The 21611-nt window shown below is 47.7% G+C and overlaps 1 protein-coding gene across 1 annotated transcript in view; it reads left to right on the top strand.

Annotated features, from left to right (window-relative positions):
• The first annotated feature begins 6386 nt into the window (after nucleotides 1–6386).
• The window catches only part of ITGB5 (integrin subunit beta 5), a 57971-nt gene continuing 42746 nt past the window's right edge, over nucleotides 6387–21611 (top strand). The window contains exons 1-3 of the mRNA XM_053982843.1: nucleotides 6387–6521; nucleotides 10514–10599; nucleotides 17436–17640. Of these exons, the coding sequence (XP_053838818.1) occupies nucleotides 6416–6521; nucleotides 10514–10599; nucleotides 17436–17640 (397 nt within the window). The 5' untranslated portion in view covers nucleotides 6387–6415. The remainder of the gene's footprint in view (nucleotides 6522–10513; nucleotides 10600–17435; nucleotides 17641–21611) is intronic.

Genomic DNA, 21611 nt, shown 5'->3' with positions numbered 1-21611 from the left:
TCTTTTCTTTTCTTTTCTTTTCTTTTCTTTTCTTTTCTTTTCTTTTCTTTTCTTTTCTTTTCTTTTCTTTTCTTTTCTTTTCTTTTCTTTTCTTTTCTTTTTTCCTGTTCTGAAATTTTAATACCACTGCTACCACTCTGAGGAAACCCAGCTGGTTTCCCTTTTTGGTCATTGTTTGGCAGCCAATTTTCAAAGGTGATACTAACATCTTCCCACAGTAACTTCCATCACATCTTGATGGGTGGGAGGGCAAGGAAGGCCCCCAGCCCTCCTGAGAGAGCTCCCCTTCACCCTCACTGGTGGCACTGCTGCCTGTTCCATGCAAAAAGACATGAGCCTGGTTAAGCATTAGGGAATCTCTGCCTGTCCTTTAGTTATAGATGCCTAGATGTAGCTGGGGAAAGAAAGTCTGCTGCATAAATGAAACTTTGGGGGAAAAAATGCTTTCTCTCAAGTTTTTTGTTTTTTTTTTTTTTTTATCCACAGAGATCTTTTATAGGGTAAATCAGCCAAAAGTTAAAAGAAGAAATGTTTCATATCTGGAACAGTCAATGAATTCAAGAGGTCATTATAGTGCTAAGGTTCTTAATCCCCTCTCAAGCAGAGGAATGTTTAAATTGGTGAGAAACAGGGGTCAAGTCCAGGCAGGTATTTCAGTGCCTAACTTGTACTGACATTAATGGGAATAGGGGTCTCTGGGGAGGAATTGTGGACCTGGGCCTGTATATCATTCCTATAACTGAAACAGGGCTTGTGCTGCACTTGTGTTACAACATGTGTACATTATTATTCTTTTTAAAGCAAGATCTTTCCTTGTAGACTCTTTAGCATTTCTCAACAGTTTTGTCCTTCCAAGATTGGTGTGAACAGATTCTGCAGCAAGCTCATGCTGGGCAAAACCCACTTGCCAGAAAAATAAGCAAGAAACCGGAGTCCAGTGATTTATTTCAGATAGTGATTAAATAGCCAGGTGTCAGCTGTGATTTGAAAAAGCTGCATGGGACATTGTGAGGTCCAAACTGCACAGATCCAGGTGAATTCCTCGGAAACCCATTTGTACCTCCAGAGCACTCTGCTCACCAAGGTGCTTAAGACTGAAACTTTTAGTCCATTCAGTGGGAATTTTGCCAGAGATTTGAGTGGAGCCAAGCCTAGTTGGCTCTACCTGCTGACGTTTTATGTTGTGCTTAACTATGCTTCCCCTACATGCAGGCATAACAAAGAAATCTCTTTGGGCTCTCCATTTATAGGAAACCCTCTGCCAGATGCATCCAGCATTTACTCCTGGCTTTTGCGGCTCTCCCGGAGTGCCAGCCAAAGTGGAGCCAGTTTATGGGAGGCAAGATGCGCAGGAAGACAGAATGTTTTTCAATTCGCCGTGCAGGGTGGTGAGGACGGACCTTTGGGCTGTCAAACCCTCCCGCTCGTTCCTCTCCGCCACCGAGCAGAGCCCCTGGCCACAAGATGGGGCTGGCTCTTTGCAGTTGCAGGATAAGGCACACCAGAGGCAAAACCTTTTAAAGAGCACGCTTTCCTTGGGGCTAACCATTAATAGATACAGACAAGTTGCTATGGAACTGCTAATTTTTAACCTTCTCCTGTGTCCCAGCCTAGCACACTGCCACGTCCGTCCCTCTGATGGCGCATTGCTTAACTCTGGGGATTGGAGCATATTTTTTGGGGTGGGTCATGGCTGGAGATATCCATCACCCTTTTCAGTTCAGCACATCAGTGAGCCCCTCCTATAAACAGCCTCTCAGGAAGCCAAGAGCCTCCCAGCCTGCTCCAGGGGCTGTAGGCACCCCAAAACTGGGTCAGGTTTGGTCTGGCTTCATCATCCCTGTCTCAACTTTATGTACCATAGAGGCATGAGGAAAGTCTTCCCCTTGTACCTCCCTCACTTTCCAGCCCAGCAACTTCAGGCATAGACTAGCTCAGAGATTTATTCTGAACTCTGCCTTTTTTCATCTATTAGAGGGTCAAAACTTGGCAAAACCACTTTAGGTGCCATTCTCTGCTTTCCAGGAGTGTTGCAATGCTGCTCTTCAGCAGGTCAGGAGTTGTTTGGGAGTAGTGTTGCTCTTGAGTATCTGAGAACAGAGGCTGATCCTTAGATGGTAAAAATATCTATTTTTATAGCCAGCAGCAGCAGCATGTGCTGCATCTTTAGCCAGAGAATAGAAATAGGATTAAATTTATTATTGTAATTTTTGGCATGTGGTAGCTGCCTATTACTAACAAGCATTTTGTGTGAATTGTATTTTTTTTACAGCTTCCTTGGAAAAAGAAGAAGACAAACCTTTTCCATGGTAGTGAAAGCCCCAGCAGCCCTGTCTGTGAGCTCACTTGTGGGAGAAGGCAGTGTGGGGATGGCAAAGCTGCATGGTGCCCACAGCTTGTGTCTCTGCTCCCCTATTTCCCATCATGGCACAGCTAGGAGGAACCAGGAAACAGCCTGGTGAGGACCTGGAAAGGCAAATGAAGTGTTTTCCTAACACAAGAACTGTTTGTAACACAGTGGAGTTTCCAAGGTTCAAGTGAGTTTCCCTTTTATTTCACATCCCTGATCCTACACCCCAGTTTGACCCTAGCTCTCCTAAAACTCCTTTTTATTAAAACCATAAATCAGTCCACTTTTTTCACCATCTGAATTCCAGTTTGGCCATCCTTTGTTGTATGGAGAGTTGCTTGGACCAAAGAACTGAGGGATGTTCAGGACCTGCTGAAGTAGCAAACCTAAACTTATGCCACAGAGTCTAGAAATGGGAGAAAGTCAGAGATGTCCCAGGATTGTGCTGCTGGAGAGTGGCTGTATTTTGTGAAACACTAAGGCAGAGGTGGAGCTTCACCCTGAAACAGGCTGTGGCTTTGTGCAAGGGCCTGGGAGTGGCTCAGACTGGTGCAGAGAGAAGATGGAATCACCACTGAAAATCTAGAACCTCTTTAGTGCCATAGCAGACATCTAGATGTGACTCAGATGCTTTTATCCACCCTTTTTGCCCCAAGGAAGATATGACAATGAAAACCTATCTATAGAACACTTGGAGTATCTCAGATAAAGGATTTTATTTGCTTTAACTGACGATAAAAGACACAAAAAATCAACTTATAATTACATCACTTTCAAATCCATGCCCAGGTCAGATACCCTGGGTTTATGTCCTGCTTTAACCACAGGTTAAAGTGTAAGTGATAAGAAAGTGAACATAAAGATCAGGCCTTTCCAAACAGGGATTTTCCTCTTTCTGTTACAGCAAAACTGTGCAATGATACTGAAAACTCAAGTCCAAGGGCCTTGGCAAGTATTTATGGGCTGTGGCACGTAAATACTTGAAGGAGCCTGGGGGATCTCATGGACTATGTGATCCTTAAGAATGGCATTTTGTAGGCAGGAGACATGATGGTCAAGAGAGAAAAGACTGAGGCTGTGGTGGTGGCTGTTCCTGGAGATCAAGAGAGACTTTGTTGTAGGTCATCCTTTCACAATCCCCAGGAGACAGAGCCCTTTTTTCAATTCTCTTCCCAAAATCTTGGTACTGCCTCAAACTCATCTTCTACTGAGTACATAATAGTCTTGTTGAGACAGGGGCACTAAAAGCTTTTTTTCTCAATTCCTTATTCAGAACAAGGGAGTCCCAGGAGGAAGATCAAGGGGTTATCTGGTTACATACATGAAAGCAATGTTTTTTGGGGGCATCTACTGCCACCCCATCCTTGACTCCAGAAAAACAACCAGGACACATTGTTACCTGCAAGCAGGAAGGTTTTATACCAACACCTTCTCTGTGGATCTCATTTCAGGCCACACATTACCTCTGCTCATGCCTCATTTCTTGGTCTGTGGCCAGCCTCAGGGACACAGGGCTGCCTGCTTTCTCTGGAACTGAACTGCCCACCTCATGTTCACCATGAATTCCCCCTCTTGGTGTTACAGATGCTTGTTTGGCCATTTGTGAAATAATATCCTCTTTTGCTGCTGCATGTGGGGCAAGAGCACAGCATCAGCTTCAGAGAAGGGTGTTCACATCATCAGCTTCAGAGAAGGGTGTTAACATTCTTCTCATTAGGGAAGCCACAGCACTTCCTCCCCTGTGGCTCCTGGGGTCTTTCCCTGCACACACCACACAGTGGTCTGTTGGTCAGTGGTGCTATACTGGGATGGGACAAACCACGTGTGACTCTGCAGGACTTTCAAAGGATTTGGCTTGAAAAAACATGATGACTGATAGCAGATGTCGAGCATCTACAACATCTTACTGCTCAAAAAGTGCATAGCAGCAGCTCCTGACCTTCCCTCTTCTCTCAGGGGTTTCTCATGGGGGCTGTGGGATGAGGACAGCCTGGGCACAGCGGGCACCAGGTGCTTGTGCCAGTGCCACAGGCGCCTGCAGGAGGAGTGAGCTCGGTCTCAGCTGAGCCCAGCTAAATATAGCCAGTGACTGGGGAGCTCCTACGCCTCGCCTGGCTCTGGTCCTGCTGCAATACATTCCTTCTGAAAGTGCTGTTCGCTTCCTCAAGCCCTCTTCTCTGCTCCTTGAGATGCCACAGTTGTGTCTCAGAAGGTGGTTTCCTTCCCTCCAAGTTTCTTTACCCCATGGCCCTGCTTTTCCTTTTCCCCCCTTTCTCATTTGCCACTTGCCCCTGGGCCTCTGCTCCTTCACCCACTGTTCCCGGGGCAGCATGGCAGGACACAGGAATGAGAGATGAGTGTCTCCCTGTCCCACAGCCAGGAAAGACTCTCGAACATGAGTCTATCCATGGATAGTTGTAGTTGTAGTTGTGCCTTGGGGTACTTGGGCATGGCCAGAAGATCCAAGAAGGGACTTCTAGGTCTACAAAAGGCTTCTCTGGGCAGTAATGCTCATATTGGGTACTTTATCTCTTGCAAGTGTAGGATCTGCATTTCACTTTTTTTTTTTTTTTTTTTTTTTTTTTTTTTTTTTTTTTTTTTTTTTTTTTTTTTTTTTTTTTCCCACAGGAATATTAAAAATATTCCACAGAGGAACAACCTACTTCAAAGACCCCACACACCACATCTTGCATGTCCAGGTCAGTCCCAACGTGGCCAGTATTAATGTTTTTATTAATAAAGGGTTACAGCATGCACCTTATGTTTTTGGGATAACTGATGCTGTGCCTTTCCCCAGGCACAGCCAACAGCTTGAGTGCAGTTCATAGGTTACTGCCTGTCCCACATACCACACTCCTACCACGGCAGAGGTTTTGATGAGGCATTTAGTGATATTTTTGCCCTGGTTGCAAGCAGTAGGGTTGTGATGCTCCCACAGCCACACCAGGACTTGTTTTGATTTAGCAGCACTGGGACAGTTAAAATGTTACAACTTTTGTAGGTGTGTATTTCCTAAAACAACAAATAGTCACTTTAAACCCAAACCTGGTTTCTCCCGGGGGTATGAAGAGGTTGAAGAAATCAGCAAGATTTGTGAAAGCAGCTTTGGAATCAATGCAAATAAGGGGGAATTTTGGCAGGTGGCGTTACAGTTAATCACTTCTGTCTGAGAACAGCAACACAACATGTGTTTTAAGCAAAATCTGATGGTGAGATCCAGCAGACCTAAGGGTGTCATGAAGGTCTGCAGACCATGGGTAAGTTACCTGTTACTATAAACTGCTTTTAAAATCAACCACGAGCTCTAGGGATGATTTATGATTTATTTTAAAAGCAGAAGGATACAGAAAGTTCTCCAGCAACCCAAACACGATCACAAATCAGATGCTTCCTTTCGATCTGAAGTGTTGATGTCCCAGGCGGTGGAGGCGCGGACCGTGCCAAAAAGCCGTCAGACGGTGAGTGCAGCGCTGCCCGGGTGCCCTGGCTCAAAGAGCCCTCCAGTAAATGGACACAGTCTGTTTGCACAGAGAAAATCCCTGAAGCGGCAAAAACGCCACGTAAGAGCAGGCACTGACCCGTGGGGAATGAGTGCAAGCCCTGCTGTGAGCGGCGAGGAGGGCGCGCATTCCTCGTGTGCCCGTGGGCACATCTGTGTGCGTGCCCGTGTCCGTGTGTCTGCGCACGCCGTGCGTGTCCGGCTGTGCCAGTCCGTGCATCCGCAGAGGCAGCCTGTTCGTGTCCGTGTCCGTGTCCGAGTCCGTGTCCGTGGGCCCGGCCGTGCCCGCGGGTCCCGCTCCGGACGGGGCTACGCCTCCCTGCGCGGGGCGGGGAGGCGGCAGCGCACCCTCGGGAGCGGGACAGACACACGCACGGACACACGGACACACGGAGAGGCACACGGACCGGGCACCGGCACACCGCCCCGTCCCGTCCCGCCGCCCCCGGGCAGCTCCGCGGCGCCGCCCCCGCCTCCTCCTCCCGCCGCCGCCGCCGCGGCCGCACAAAAGGCGGCGGGGAGGGCCCGGCCGGGAAGGGCAGCCCGGCCGCCCCGGCCGCCGCACCATGCCCCGCCGAGGGGGGCTGCCGGCCCCCGCCGCCGCCCGCCGGCCCCCCCCGCTCCTCCTCCTCCGCCTCCTCCTCCTGGCCGCCCCGCTGCAGCCCGGCAGAGGTAAGGGCCGCTCCGCTCCCGCCGCCCCGGGCCCTGCGAACGCCGCTCCGGAAGGCGGCTTGTCCCCCAGACCCGCCTCGGTGCTCTCTGTTACCGTCTGTGTTCTCTCCTCCTCTCTCCCCCCTTCCCGCTGCCTCCCCCCGGAGCCCGCTTTGCCGTGCGCCCGCAGCCGGCGGGACGCAGATCCCCGCTGTCCCCGCTGTCCCCGCTGTCCCGGTGCCCGGCGGTGGCCACAGCCGGGGCTCTCCGCGCAGCCCCGCCGGCCCCGGCACGGCGCTGCGCCCCGGGCCCCTCCCGCCGTGCCCCCGGTTGCGGGTGGCGGGGACCCGCGCTCCGGCAGCGCTGCGGGGCACGGACCGCATCCGCGGGGGGTTTCACCTTCGCCTTAAAAAGCACGGAACTGCTATTTATACACCTTGCTCTATTTATATTCCTAATGGAAGCGGCTGCAGCCACTTCTGTTCGCGGTAAGCACTTCCCGGGATGTTTGCCTGAGCGCTGTGTGTTAATCGATGGGATAAGGAGTAGCAGCAGGAAGCCACACACGGGCTGTCGCGCTGCCGGTCACCGGTCCCCACGCTCTCACCTTGTATCGTTCCCCACTTGCACCTTGAACCGTGGCACCCAGAGAGAGGTCCTTGTCCCTCGTGGGGATGCTCTCGGTTTCCACAGACACACGTGAACTGCAGTGCAGTTTGTAATTCTGCTCCAGCAGTATTGGAAATAGGGTTTCCCTCCTCTCTGAGCATTTGGGGAACCTTTTTTATAAGAAGGGACCCCACAAAATGCCTAAGTCCACCATTCCAGTACTTACTCTCAGTGCTTGATATTTTAATGAGTAATCTTAAGAAGGGGCTCATCTTGCAGAGTGATGTGGCACATAATTAGAAAAGCTCAGAGTTTTCTTAATTTTATTTTTTTTTGGTGTTCCTGATCCATGAAATTGATGGTTTAGTATTGCAGCAGACCATGTCGAGTCTCAGAATGCTTATTGCAAGCACAGATAAAATGCCCTTTTTCATGCTTAGGTGTATAAAGTGCATAGCTTTTTTTTTTTTTCTCTGTCTTCCTTAAGCAAGCCAGTACATTCACCTCCGTTTGAGGAGGTGCCCAAAGTAGGATTTCTTGCAGAACAGGTTTAAAATGAGGTCTGATTGCCTGGAGCATCTTTATGGGTAAATTTGATGAGTACCTTTCATCAGTTTCCTATCTTGCTCTGCATCTCTAGTTTGATGTGTTAAAATCTCTGCTGTCTAGTGGAATACACTGTCTCCTTCTGCTTTTTTGGGCTCTCCTGCAGCTCAGTCCAAGGGAAGGATGTGATTTGGAGATGTTCTTTGTGCTTGTGGACACTACTGTACAAAATAAATAGGATGCAGGGCTTAGGACTCATTGGCATCAGTATGAAGGACTGTATGTGGGCAGTGCAGCTCAGCAATCCAGGGAGTGGATTATTTACCTCCAGAGTAATCCCAGCTAAACCCTGGATGGAATTTTCCCCATTATAAGAACTCTAGTTGATTTTTCAGGAGTGGTTTCATTAAATGTATCACAGTCCAAAGAGCAGACTGAGTTCTTTCCAGTCTCAGTGGGTGACTTGCCCCAGTATCTGAAGGATCTGGACTGGCATGAGCATCATCAGGTCCTTCCTCTCCCTGGTTCGGGAAAGACTGCACTGAATCAAGCACAGCGAAGACTTGCATCTGGAAAATCCTGCGTGTTTCTACTCCAACTCAAAAAGCTCAGGTTTCAGTCTAAAATTGGAGGGCTTCACAAAGCTCTGTTTTCACAACAATGCTGGAAATGGTTTAGTGCTGCTACAGAGTGGAAAGAAAAGCATACTTGGAAACTTCAAAAGCTGCCACCGGGAGGAATGTCACCCCATGGCTGGCCACAGGAGCGTGGGCTGCTTTGGTCATGGCACGCACTGGAAGGAGGAGACCTTGGTTTTCATTCAGCTATTACTGTGACTAAGTAAACTCTCAAAAATCCGGCAGTCAGGAATGGAGGTAAATATTTCCATGCGGATGGGCGAGTGAAGCTGTGGGAGAGCCAGGCCTGGGTAGCCAGGGTATGAATGCAAGTATTTGCTATATAGAGCCCATTATTTTTGCTGGGTTACCCTGTGCACAGCTGCCAGAGCAGCAGCTCTCAAGGAGAGTCTTTGGGCCATGTTGCAGGGTTTGCAAATGCAAGTGTTAATTGCTGTCTAAATTTTAACTCAGTTGAACAGGTTACATTTTGCTTTATACTACTTATTTATGTTTTGAGCTCTTGTAGTGTCCAGGACCTGGAATATAACTTCTGAATACAAAAAAGGAATGAAACGCCTGGGCATGTGGTAACAGCCAGAAGGAAAAAAAAAAAACTCCACACTCTTAAGAAGGCTCTTGTTTGGTATGAATGAGCCCAAGGAGCTTGTTTGAATGAGAGCCATAGAGAGAGTGCAGGGCTTGGCTCTCTGGGGTTAGAGTTAACCACCTTGCGGGCAGCAGAGACCCGTCACTGCAGGGCTCTGGCACGGTCAGGCCTCTGCAATGACTGACAGGACCTACTATCCTCTTTTTGTTTTTAGTCCAGAGCATGCCAGGTTTTCCTGCAGCTGTCCAACTTGATTCACTGCTTCCTGTGCTCACAGCTCAGCCCCTTATGGGAGCGACCCAGGCAGCCACTGCTTTCCATTTTGTGGTGCAATATTCACATGGGATACAGCAAAAATCCTTCTTCCAAAGCTCTCATGGCAGAAAATTCTTGCGTCAGGAGAAAACTTCATGGGACTCTTCAGCAGCTATCGACAACTCTGCGGAATCTGCAGATTATACCCAGCAGCAGCGTGGTGCGCTGGTATCTGCAGATGCAACTGGCTGAAAATAGAGGCCTGACAATGCTTTTATTGACATTTGGGTTGGAAGAAATAGCAGATTGGGAGTTCAAGCCTGAGGCATTTCATTTGGAGTGTGCAGCCTCTGTGCTGAAGCCTCAGTTGAAGATTTCTTTAATCATTCATTGACAGTGGAAGTTGACAGCTGCACCCGAGGGAGCTGGGCCATCACTGGTATGGAAGGGCACATTCATAGCCACAGGCATGCTTAAACAAGCTGCTGGATTCAAAGCCCATACTATTGATGTCTACTTTGGCTTCACTTGTGTGGTTCCACTTCATTTTTAAAGCCCAAAGTGAAAATTGTGGGTTTTGCAAGTGAAACCTTCTTGGGACTCCTTGTGCTGCTGGACACCAGCAATCCGAGAGCATCAGCCTGGCTGATGCCCCTGCTGGGCTCACAGGCAGGGAGAGCCCTTGGTGTCTTCCACCCCTGCTGCCTTGGACATGTCCCAGTGCAAACATGTTGCAAGGTTTAACCCGGATGTCCTGTGGAAATGTCTCTTGTAGTAAAATAGAAGTAATGTACTGCAACATGAGTCCACTGTCAGAATCTCCTGTGTGGGAAGGGGAGATGAGAATGTTTTAAGAGTGCTTTAATATGAAAATTATGGGGAGATAGCCCCCCCTCCCATATTCAGCTAGGAAAAAAATGAGAAGTTATGCCTAAAGATGTGTCTTTAAAAGTCAGCATCTCAGGGCTTTTGGACAGCCAGCTCCATGTTTCAGACTGCTTAAACAGTTATTGTGTTCTGCCCACAGCAATGGGACTGTTTGATTAAGCATATGAGTAGCTGGACTCTTTGATTAACCAGACACCACTGAAAAAGAGTAGAGAAAAATCACCAGATTCAGTCATTTTTTAGAGGTTCTCAGCACCCCAAAGCAAGTTTCTGTCTTTTTCATTTACCTTAGGGAAGGAAAAGAAAATTAGACCTCCTTACAGGTGAAGAGAGATTTACAGCTTCTCCTGCCTTTTAGGCTCCTGGGAGACTATTTGCTCTCATTTGAATTTACAGTGTGTTTAGCATTAAGAATGTCTCAGAACCCCCCTAAACACTGTTTTGGAGTGGAATAACCATTCAGCCCATACTGTTCTCTCTTGCTGAAGGTCTCAATCTGTGCACCAGTGGAAGCGCCACGTCCTGTGAAGAGTGTCTCCTCATCCATCCCAAGTGTGCCTGGTGCTCCAAGGAGGTAGGTGGGCACACTCATTTGACTTTCATGCTTTGTAGTGCTGGAAGGGAGCTCTTTTCTCACCTTGCCTATTCCTGACTCGTGCCACAAGGAGTGAGTGAGGGCAGAGGATGCTCCACGCTGAGTGTATTTTGGGGTATGGGACTCCTCAGCTCTTTGACATCATAGGAAATAAGTCTCTGACCCCACTTTGACCTCCACACGCCCTCAACAGAGCACCACTGTTCCTTCAGTCCTTCTGTCCCTTCAATTACCTTCTTGTTTTTGGTGGATGCTGGGTCCCTGCATCCCTGGGCTCTGTGTTACAGGGAGCCTTGCTCCAAAGCTCTCCCCCTAAAAAGCCCCAAGCCCCTGGCTAGTGTTCTGCTACGTGTCCCTCATCATGTGGCCTGATGTGGGCTCTTTGTCTGTAACAAAGATAATTCTCCTTTATGAATCTATTGTGTCATTTTGGGGGGGTGACCCATGCTTCTGGCATTGGTGCCATGAGTTTCACAGAGTAGCTGAGCACTTCAGAGGGAAAATACATCCTTGTGTTGATGCTGAAGCTGCTCACCCATAATCCAACTGTGCCTCCTTGTTTGTGAGCAATGGCAAATACCTCCCCCTGCTCCCTAGGGGCTGCTCATGAGTTTAAGTCTATCTATATAATCCAATTTTTGTCTTATCAAGTAGACTTACAATTTCTAGAGAACAAGGTGTGTGAAAGACCTAATCATGTTTGATGCAGAAAAAGCAATTGCCTGCTAAGTGTTCCTAGGTGTTCAGGAGAAAAGTATGGATGCTTTCAGATGCATGGAAAAATCTGAAAAACAGGCTGGCACAGCTGCTGTGTCAGGAACCAGTTTTGGGATGTGAGAACCCCAAAGCAGTGGATGATCTTGAACCTCTCGATGGGCATGGCCAGTGGTGATGCTGTTCTGTTCCCTGCTGACCCTTATTCCTCTAGTGTGGCCATCCCTGTCCCCTTCTGAGCACTCAGTTCACCTTCCAGCTGCAGCTGGTGTTGCTGAGCTGAGGATGCAGATTCTGTCCCCTCTGCTGTTCCCCTCCCTCCTCCTGCCAGGCCTGCCTGGAGCAACTGCCAGCTCCAGAGCAGAGGATGGGGTTGGGGATGGAGATGGATGTGGGGTGGAGGTGGCTTCCAGTCCCTCTGGTTTGGCTGCTTGTGGGGGTGCCCCAGCCACTGGCTCTCCAGGTCTGTTTCAGTGGATGTTTCATTGGTAAGCACAGTTGCAGCTCTCCAAGGAAAACCTGGTAATGCTGCAAACACCACGCTGTCATAGCTTTCCTGGGTTGTTTTTTCCAGCCAGGCAATTGGTGTGCAGAAGGGAAAGGGTAAAGCAATAGATCTTGCTTCTGAGACATCTTGTAAACAGCTGTAAGAGTGCCTCTTCCAGCCAGCTAATCTGTGGTGGTGAGATTGGATCCAGGAATGCTGGCTATTAAGCTATGGGTACCCCATAGCTTGTGCTTTTTTTTTGCCTTTTTTTTTTTTTTTTTTCCTTATTTGGCATCAAAAGACAACTTTCTGCAGAATGCTGCTAGTGGAAATGTTTGTCTGGTGGTCACTGTGACCACTAATTGTACTAATGGGACTGGCAGCCTGACTCTTATCATGCAAACAGGGTAGTTACCGAAAAAAAGAAAATTCCTAACAGGAATGGAGGGGCCAAGGAGGAAGATGGCTGTTTACAAGGAAGTCCTGTAATACTTCCTGACCTTTAGCCTGCAGAAGCTATTAAAAAATATACAGTTCAAGGTGTTTTTTGCCAAGAGCTATGTCTTTAAAAGCTGCTATTCCCATTATATGCTACATGCTAAAACGTAGCAAGTTCTTATCCTAATTCTGTATTTTTTGTATTTTTTTTAATGTACTGTTTGAAACTAATTATTTCTCTTTAGCTGAGATCATCAGGTGAGGTAATGGGATTTCCAAGATACCTGGAGTTTTTCAACTTGAGAAAGTTTTAAAGTAATGTTATAAACTATAATACTCACCTTCTTTTCATAGTCATTTCACCACCTTATTCCCCTTCCCTCTGCTGCAGCCTAGGCAGGTTTATTAAATTTATTAAATAGTTCTTAATGTGTTTTCCTTAGCTTTTTCCATTAGCTGCCATTTGCTGTCTATGTTTCCTGGTTGCATATATGCCACTCAAATTTTGTATCTCTTCTGCTCTTTAAATATCCGGGGTAAGGTATTGGAGTGGGTTCCACAGGTGGCAGTTGTGTTGTGGTAGAACCTCAGTCAGCTGATTTGTGTGTATTTTGTGCTCCCTTTGCATTTACTTTATAGATTTGTGAGCAAATTGGGCCAGCTTTTATTGACTTTGCAAGCAACAATTAACAATTTTGTCAGGAAATATATATAGTAGAAGCCTATCAGTACATGTTGTATAATTCTATATATAATGTATAAAGTATGTTTAGAGATGTCTGTTATATGGTTTATATATATATATATATATATATATATACATTGTATAGCTATATATGTAATTGCATTGCATAGTTATATGTATACTTGATCTTCCTGTACATGTATGCCTTCTTGTATTTCCTTTGGGAAAATATTGGGGAATAATATCACTTGGTGGTACCATCATACCAGTTTCTTTGGAAGCCCTATCCCAATAGTTTCCCAGGAGGGATAAGGTCTCTTGAATTTACATTGCCCTGAATTGTGAGGGTAAGGGGATGTGTACAGATAGATCTTGCAGCAGAGCAGACAAGGTGCTCTCACTTTATGACTGCCACTTCCTAGCCTGTTGGTACAGGGTGCATCATGTCCCCTGGCTTGGTTGGACTTCTTTTCACTTCTGCTTGTGCTCAGCATCTCTGTTCCCATCCAAAGGAGTGATGATGGATGAGCTGATGATAGCAGCTTCTGGTGTGCAGCAGCCCTAGATCCTCCAGGGGCTGCTGAGCTAACCACAAGTCTTTGGGCTTTTGGAAATGTGGGAGCAGACATTGATTCTGTTGGCTTGTGGAAGAATACCTTGAAAGGCAGGCCTCAAAGGTGGTGATTTCAGTGGCACTTAGAAGAGGACCTGTGAATATGTGACCTTAACCACCACCTGAGCATGCCTTGACAGGGCTCTCCGAGGGAGAATGACTCTTGGTGTGATGGAGACTGCTGCAGCCTTTCCATCCACGCTGGAACTGAGGAATCTGCAAGGTCTAGGAGAAGCTGGAAATGATGAGAAATTGCTGACGTGGTGCTGGTAAAATATTCTGACTGGAAGCTGCACAGCCTGTGGGGTTGCTGTATCTCTGTGGCAGCCTGGTTTCCATGTGTGGGACTGGAGGATGCTTGTGGAATTTTTTGCAGTGGCACCTGGTTGCCCAGGCTGAGAAGGACTTGTTGGTTTGCTGGGAGAACAGGGAGCTCAGGAAGTGGCTGCAGTGCTGTCCTCTGAGCTGCCAGGGCAGGTGTGATTCACAGGTGGGGGTTGTGATTGCAGGGGGTAAAGCTCTTTAAAAAGAGCATTTGCCCCAGTATGGGGTGGGGGGAGGGGAAATGTCACCATTATGTTTTCTTTTTTGCTTCTTTGGGGAGCAGTGTACCAGTGTGCAGAGGCTCCTCTTGTTTGTTAGATGTGTTTGTTAGGTGGATGAACTGTGTTCATCTGTCCATTACCTATGTGGATGCATTTATGTGTGCACATGGAAACCAGAGATACACATTAGTTAAACTGAAATGTCCTTTTTGAGTAAGTGAACTGAAATTTCCCTGGTGGCAGCCTCTGTTTTACCCCATCCTCTTCCATCTCAGAAATGTATGCCTAGAGAATGAGGAAAGAAACTCAAGGGTGTTCCTAAAGGGAGCATGTCAAATTTGGTTTGTTTGGTTTTTTTTAATGGAAAAAGCAGGCATGTTTCAGATGGAATTAATGAAGAACTGGATTGATTATAGCAAAAAATGATTGAGACCTTCAGCAAAAGAGAAACAGGATGGGCTAAATGGTAGGAACGTGCCTTGTCAGAATTAGATATTAGATACAGTGAGTGCTATTCTCCATTTTTATAACATGAACCAAGCAATTTGTCTTAAACCTGTCAAACTGATGAGCATGTAATTGTCACACTGTTGTCTCCATTCATCCTGTCTGCTTGTGTGCATTTGCCTTTGTGAGGTTCTTAGCACTGACCAGGGGGCTGGAGCAGCCAGAGTGACTGACAGGGGCTGGGGGATCTTCCAGAGTGCTCCTCTGTGGCACAAAGCAAAGTTTGGGGTGGTTCCCCCTTATGAGGGGCATCTACTGCATTTCTTGCCCAAGCAGGCCTGCAGGCAGACGATTGGCAGATGTGTGGGCACACTGAATTGCTTAACTGGCCCCAGGGTGTTCTCTGCTTGGGGAAAATTGGGGTTTGAACCAGCATGCTGTGTCTGAGCTGCTGTGGAGCTGCCTTTTGGTGTGGTTTCTCATGAGCTGTCTGGACCTGTGCAATGTTCTTTATTCCCCAGGTCTGCTCATCCTTTTTCCCTTTACTGAACCTCCACAAGCCTTGATTTTCTCTGTCCCAGAAAACTTTGCACTAGAGTTGGATGGTACCTGGTAGGCCCAGTTCTGGCTTTGGGTTTTGACCTATGGGTGCAGTGGTGATTGCTGGGACTTTCCCAAGGCCACTGTCACCCTTCTGCTCTGTGTTACTCTGCCTGGGTAAGAAATCAAGATGAAGTAGGGGTCAGTCCTGCACCCCTGCTGCACCACCCTCCCCTCAGGCATTTGCACCCCTGAGGGTGGATATTTTCTTCCGCCTCAGGAAATATGGCTTTTCACAGGACAAGAAAGTAGCTGGATTTGATTGGAGCTGCAGGTTAGCAATTGCTAACTTTGGCAAGACCTCTAGACCCATTTTAGAAGAAAGTTTAGCAAAAATAGCTGGATCAAGCAAGAGGGATCTGGGGACTGGAGGAGCGTGAAGGTACTGCTGACCTAAGAGTTGTGTAGGGGCTTTCCCCTGAGCTCCTGGACTTCTTGGAGTCTTTGGAGCAGACCCTGGGAAGGCTTGGAAGCGCTTGATAGAAGCTGCAGTTATGTGAGCAGCCCTAAGTGTTGTCCTATTTGGATGCTTCTCTCCAATGTTAGTTACTCAAGAGTAACTGGAAGTTCCCAGCTGCGCTCCTGGGCTGTTTGGATTGCTTTTTGCAACACTTCTTTGGATTGTCCATTCTAATAGGTGGCAGCAGAAATGAGCTGGCAGGGATGTTCACCTGGAGCTGTGGTCTGGGTACTGGGAGAGTAGGAGAGCATCTCCCCCTGCTGCTGGGTGGATAGGCCCAGGGGAACACCTGGACCCCAGCAGCTTTTTGCTGGTTTCAGGTAAAGCCACATCTGAGAGAAACTTTTCTCCAAGGCTGCCTGAAATGTGTGGCTCTGAAAGGCTGGGCGTTGTTTTCAGTTTTGTGAGGGATTCTGATTTTTATTTTGTCATGCTGGAGATGATTTAAATAGTCCCAGTCCTCCTTTTTTGGAAGTTCATGTGTTTACACGACGCGTTCCAAGAAATTTGTGTTCGTATCCATCTGATGTGCCGTCGTCGGTTTCTTGGCTGGACCCTGCTGCTGGATGCTGGAATGCAAATCTCTCATTTTTCAAATAGCATTGGGACCTTGTAGTGAGAAAAATGCAGCTGGAAACCTCTGTCTGTGTCCCACGGCCCTGTATCCAAGCTTGTCCTTGAGGGACCCCTGGAGATCACCCCATGAGGATCTGTCAGGAGCCTCTCCCTCCTTGAAGTCTCTCCTGTCCTTTGCCATGCTGGCGTTTCAGCAATAAGTGAGGTTTGTTCAGCCCCACACTGGTTTTGGCTGAGCAGCTGAAGGAGGAGCTGGCATGGCTGCAAGCATCTTCTCTGCATTATTTCATGTCGTATTAGTCCCTCAGCCCTGGAGCTGAAGAGGGCTGTCTCTATTGTTGTAGTGCAGAAATAAGTAGGAATCAACTCTTGAAAATGAGTTTTGGGCATGTGACTTTTTCCCTTTGGCACTTTTGGAGAGAAAAAAAAAGGCATTCTAACAAACAGGCTCTTGCAAAAGGGTGCATTGTGTTCCCGGCTGTTCCTGAGTGCTGCCCTGCACAAGGCTGCTTTGTGCACCATGCACGGGGCTCGCAGCAAGGGCTGGAGCTCTGGGATGGGTGTTGGGAGACTCCTGGCCATCCTTTGGGAGTGGGCATCTGCCTGCATCTTGCTGCCTGTGCCTGACTCTGTGGTGGGCACAGTCTGCATTTTCACCAGCTCTCGTGAAGTTCCTACCACCTCCTTTACTCTCCATGCAGAGCTTGTGTGGGGATGCGTGGTGTCTCACCCAGGGAAGAGGGAGCCACCCAGCCTGTCTTCAGCTTCACATCTTTACTTGGCCCTCTCTGGGTTGGTGGGTTTGTCCTGCTTCCCTCAGTGCCACATTTTTGCTCTTTCTTCTGTCTTTAGCAAAGCTCCTTTGAGATGATGCATGTGCATAAAATAATAGGGATGGCAATGGGCTGTCCCTGCAGCAAACCAAATGCTTTGCCTTGCTCTCTTGTGGCCAGGGCTGGGAACAGGTGCTGCCGCTGTGGCTGGGCTGAAAACGCAGGCTTATGTTTCTGTTTCAGTGCTCTGTGAGCAAATTCAGTGTTCAAATCCTCATAGAACTTCCTTTTTCGGTTGATCCTTTTGAAAGGCTTAAGGCTTGGTGCAGGCTCCTTCCAAGTACAGTCATCACAAAGGACACCAGCTTCTCCTTGTCATCGCCTAGCTGCTAGATACCAGCATGTCAAAACAAAGCCCCTGCTGTGGGATTGATGCATTCCCCTCCACTTCCTTTTTGTCCCTTCTTCACTCCTCAGGATTTCAGCAGCACAAAGTCCATCACATCCCGGTGCGACTTCCTGCAGAACCTGATTGCAAACGGCTGTGCCGGAGCCATCGAGAACCCCAGCAGCAGCATCAGCGTGGTGAAGAACGTCCCTCTGAGCACCAAGGGCTCTGGCCAGAGCCACCTGGACGTCACGCAGATCACACCCCAGAAAGTCGCCTTGAATCTTCGTCCCGGTGAGTCCCCAGTGGCTCTGGGGGGAGGGAGAAAGGGTGGCCAGGACGTGGCAAGAGCACATTGTAGTTTGTGGCCTTGTAGCCCACTGAAGCAGGTGACTGCTGGCCCCTTCCACACCTTTGAACTTCGGTGGTGAGTCACAAACATGTTTGGGGCTGGGGCACGTGTCTTCTATGAGAGGACACTGCTGTTGGGTAAAGTCAGTCAAAGCCCAACCACAACTGCTACCAGTAATGGTCTTAACACCTGCACGTGTTTAGGAGCAACCTGCACAGCTTCAGAATGGAATCACTGTGTGGAAGGAGTTAAAATAACTTTGGTTCCTCCACTAAGCTGACAGGGCATGACTCTAAACTGAGACAGCTCCTTCTATAAATTGGAAACAAACCCACATATCTGTTTTCTGTCGGTATGCAAAAGAGCTAAGGTAGAAGATGGAGATTTGAACTTGTGACTCAGGCCTTGGACTGTAGCCAGGTCCCTCTTTCATTCTCCTGAGCCATCACTTTTCTTCAATCTCTTCCTTTTAATTAAAAATTAGAAGAGAACAGCTCATCTGAGCTATGCAAGCATGCTTGTTATCAAAAGTTTTTGCATGGCAGGGGGAGGTGTTAATGTGGGTTTAGAATTCTTGCAAAAATTTGGCAGCTGACATTTCTGAAGAGGGAAAAAAACCTCTTTATTGCAAAGATAAGAAGCAAATATAAAAGCTTGATTCATTATGAGTGATTGGTGTGGGTTTCTAAGGCTTAGTTTTGTGACAGCTCTCACGAGCATACAGAAAAGAGAAATATTGATGTTTTGCCCAAGAAAAATGGGAGTTTGAGCTGGTGTTTATGCTATCAGTGCTCTCCCAGAGCCTACCAGTTGCTACAGGAGCTTTTGTTTTAGTGTAAGTTAGAAGTTGTCATGTTTTCCAATTAACTTCCTCAGCTGTCATTGGTCAGACCCTCAGATCTAAAAAAATTTGCTTCAAAGCCTTAAAATCAGATCCTGAGAGCTATGACCTCTGTGCATACGTCTGGATGCATGGCTTCTGCCCCTGAATATTATGCTAAAAAAGGGAGCAAAAGGGAGTTGTTATTACTGCTGTTTCTTGAGGCAATTCCTGACAGAAAGGGCTGGCTCAGCTTCCACATCTCATCTCCTGTACATCCACCTCCACGCACAGTGCCTGGTGCTCAGCAAATTCTGCTTTTCCAGTCCCCAACAGTTCTGCCCATCCAGTGTCCACTGTTCCAGTCAGTGGCAGGGTGTGGATATCCATCTCCCTGTGGCCTCCTGGGATCTGGGTTCATGGAAGCCTTGGGCTGCACAGGGCTGGTGTGCTGCTTCTGCCTGCCCTTGTGGGGACCACACTCATGGCCATCCTCAGTTCTTCATGATGGAGAAGCCCTCCAGGTCTGGGCTGAGCTGCAGGAGTCACCCCTGCAGTAATTCCCACACTGGAGTCAGTGAACTCCTCTCCCTGTGCTCCTCTTGCAGAGCATCCGAGTCATTGCAGGAGGAGGAACAAACCTAGGTGTTTGTGATAGTATCTCCCATTTTTCTTCTCTTTTTTGACGTTGGGCAACACTTCACCGTCAAGCTGTTGACTTCCTAAACCCTTGCATTAGCAGGCCCAGTTTAAATTATCCATTAATCCTTGAGCTTGGGAAAACAGGTTTCACCCTGTGAACCCAAGACAAAAAGGAGACAATGTTGATTTAATTTTGGGCATGAGGGGTGTAGTATTTCAAAGACGAATTCACGCAGCAGCCTGTGGCAATGGTGATCTTTTATTCTTAGACTGCTAAGCAGAAGCAGAAGGGAGTGGATTGTCAATTGTTTGCTGTTCCCACCCATGCAGTTTGATCTCATCATCCTGTGGCAGAAGTCACATCCCCAAATCTGTGTCCTCGGCTAAACTCCAAAGGCCTTAAATCGATGTCCTTACAGGGTAGCTTTTGGATTGAGCATTTAGTTTTTATAATATTGCTTTTTAATCTTAAGCCCAGCTATAAAGCAGCATGTCCTAGTTAAAAGAAATAGAAATAGTGTAAACTGACTTAAAAAATGAATACATGCAGCTGTGTTGCTCATCAAGCCATAAGCTTCACCAAGCAGGAATAAACTGGATTAGCACAATTGTTGAGTTTATGTTCTTAAATTGACCAAAATCAATTTTTCCAATTTCTGCACTGCTTCTGCATGATGCTATCCAAGAAAAATGTCTGAATTAAGCTCTGAGTTTAAAACTTTTCAGTAAAAGCCCTAAGGAGAGGATGGTGGCAACAGTACGTGAGGAAGGAGGGGGCTGGATTATCCCTAGAAGTGTGAGAGTAATACTGTCCATAGAGAATAATAAATTCTTTTGCACTTACATCTACATACATTAACGATATTTTCTCTGACATAATTGGTTTGTGCAGTTAGGAATGAAAGAAGAACCAGCTACAGGATCCTGTTGGTTTTGGTGCTTCTCAGGGACTAATAAATTTGTAACTATTAAGAGAAGCGTGTTTGATCACAGCATCCCAAATACCCTTTCTGGCAGGAAGAACAGTGTTTTGGAAATGAAAACGTTGCAAAATACACAGGACACATCCCCTTTTCCAGTGGGAAAAATATGTAGGAATGAAAAATATGGGCATGGGAAAGAATTTTCCGAGATTTAAACACATTTTTGCAGCACTGAATTAAAGTCAAGCTTGCAATCACAGTCTTTTACCCTGCAATCAGTGCTAACAGTTTTTGTGCTACATGAGTTATGTTCTTCTTTGTTCCCCCACCAAATACGTGCCAGGTATAATGTGAAGCCTGCCTGGAGCACCTGCTGCACTCCACATCCCAGCCCTGTGCCCTGTCCTGCTCCTGCTGGACAAGAAAGCTGGGGAGAGTAAGGAGGAATATTTAAGGCATGAGCTTCTTGCTTTCTAGAAACAGCGGGGCACTATCTACATGCACATGTTTGCACATGGTACCTCCTGCAGCCCTGACTTTTCCAGGTGGGGTTGCAGCAGATTGCAAGGAAATGCTGAAGGAGAAGGAGGGTTTTGCTTGAGGAGCTCTGGCTTGGTGCAGCCTGACCCCAGGTGCCAAGCAGGGCTGCAGAGCCCCTTGTGCTGTGCATTGCCAGCATGGCAGTTTTGGGATGCTGTTGCTGCTGTTAGCCTGGAAGTAAGTGGGAACAGCTGCGCTGCTGTGCACAAGGAGGAGAACAATAAAGCGGTTAGGGCAATGTTTTCACAATACTAAAAAATGTGAGTTCCATTTCTGGGGAAGAAGAGGGGAAGCCACAAGTGTTTTGCAGAACCTGCCACTGCCCCAAGTTCAGCCTTGCCTGTGAAGGGCTGGGAGAGGGCAGAACTGGGAGCTTGGTTTTGAAAGGATCCAATTCCCTGGGGCAGAGACCACAGTGAACTGGGAAGAGGGCTAAGGTGGAAGCTGGGAACATGGGATCTCCAAACCAGCCTGCCTTGTGAGGCTGGGGTTTGAGGCTTTATTTAGACCCCTCCCTCAGCAAAGTGAAAGGCAAACTTATGCCACCTGCTGTTTGGTCTCCACCAAGATCACACCAAGATCTGGTGTGAAGTTGAGTTCACTTTGAAGCAACCTCAGCTTTTCTGAGGTGTAGGTGTTGCCTGTGGTGGCCTTCCCTGGCAGTCCTTCCAGAGGGTATCTCTACTGAAACAAGTGTGGCAAAGGAGAAGGTCAGGGACAGGCTTTTCTCTGCTTCTTTTTACATCTGCACAACCTGTGACTCAGCCCTGTCAGCTCCTTCCCTTGTGTTTGTCACTTCAGGAAGTTTCACCTCTGCCTCAGTGCTTCCCTGGGTGACCCTAACAACTTTCTTTTTCACTTCCCTTTTGCCCTGATTTGTCCAGCTCCGTTTTTGGAGGGAGCTCCTTTTCAAAGATGCTTCTTCTGTATCTGCTTCACTTTGACTTCCCTGCACAGCTCAGAGGACATCTTGCATTCAGGCCATGCT

Source organism: Vidua macroura, chromosome 7 (assembly GCF_024509145.1).
Source record: "Vidua macroura isolate BioBank_ID:100142 chromosome 7, ASM2450914v1, whole genome shotgun sequence".
Classification (NCBI taxonomy): domain Eukaryota; kingdom Metazoa; phylum Chordata; class Aves; order Passeriformes; family Viduidae; genus Vidua; species Vidua macroura.
Note: the sequence above shows the minus strand (reverse complement) of the source record. Positions and strands in the feature narration are given on the sequence as shown.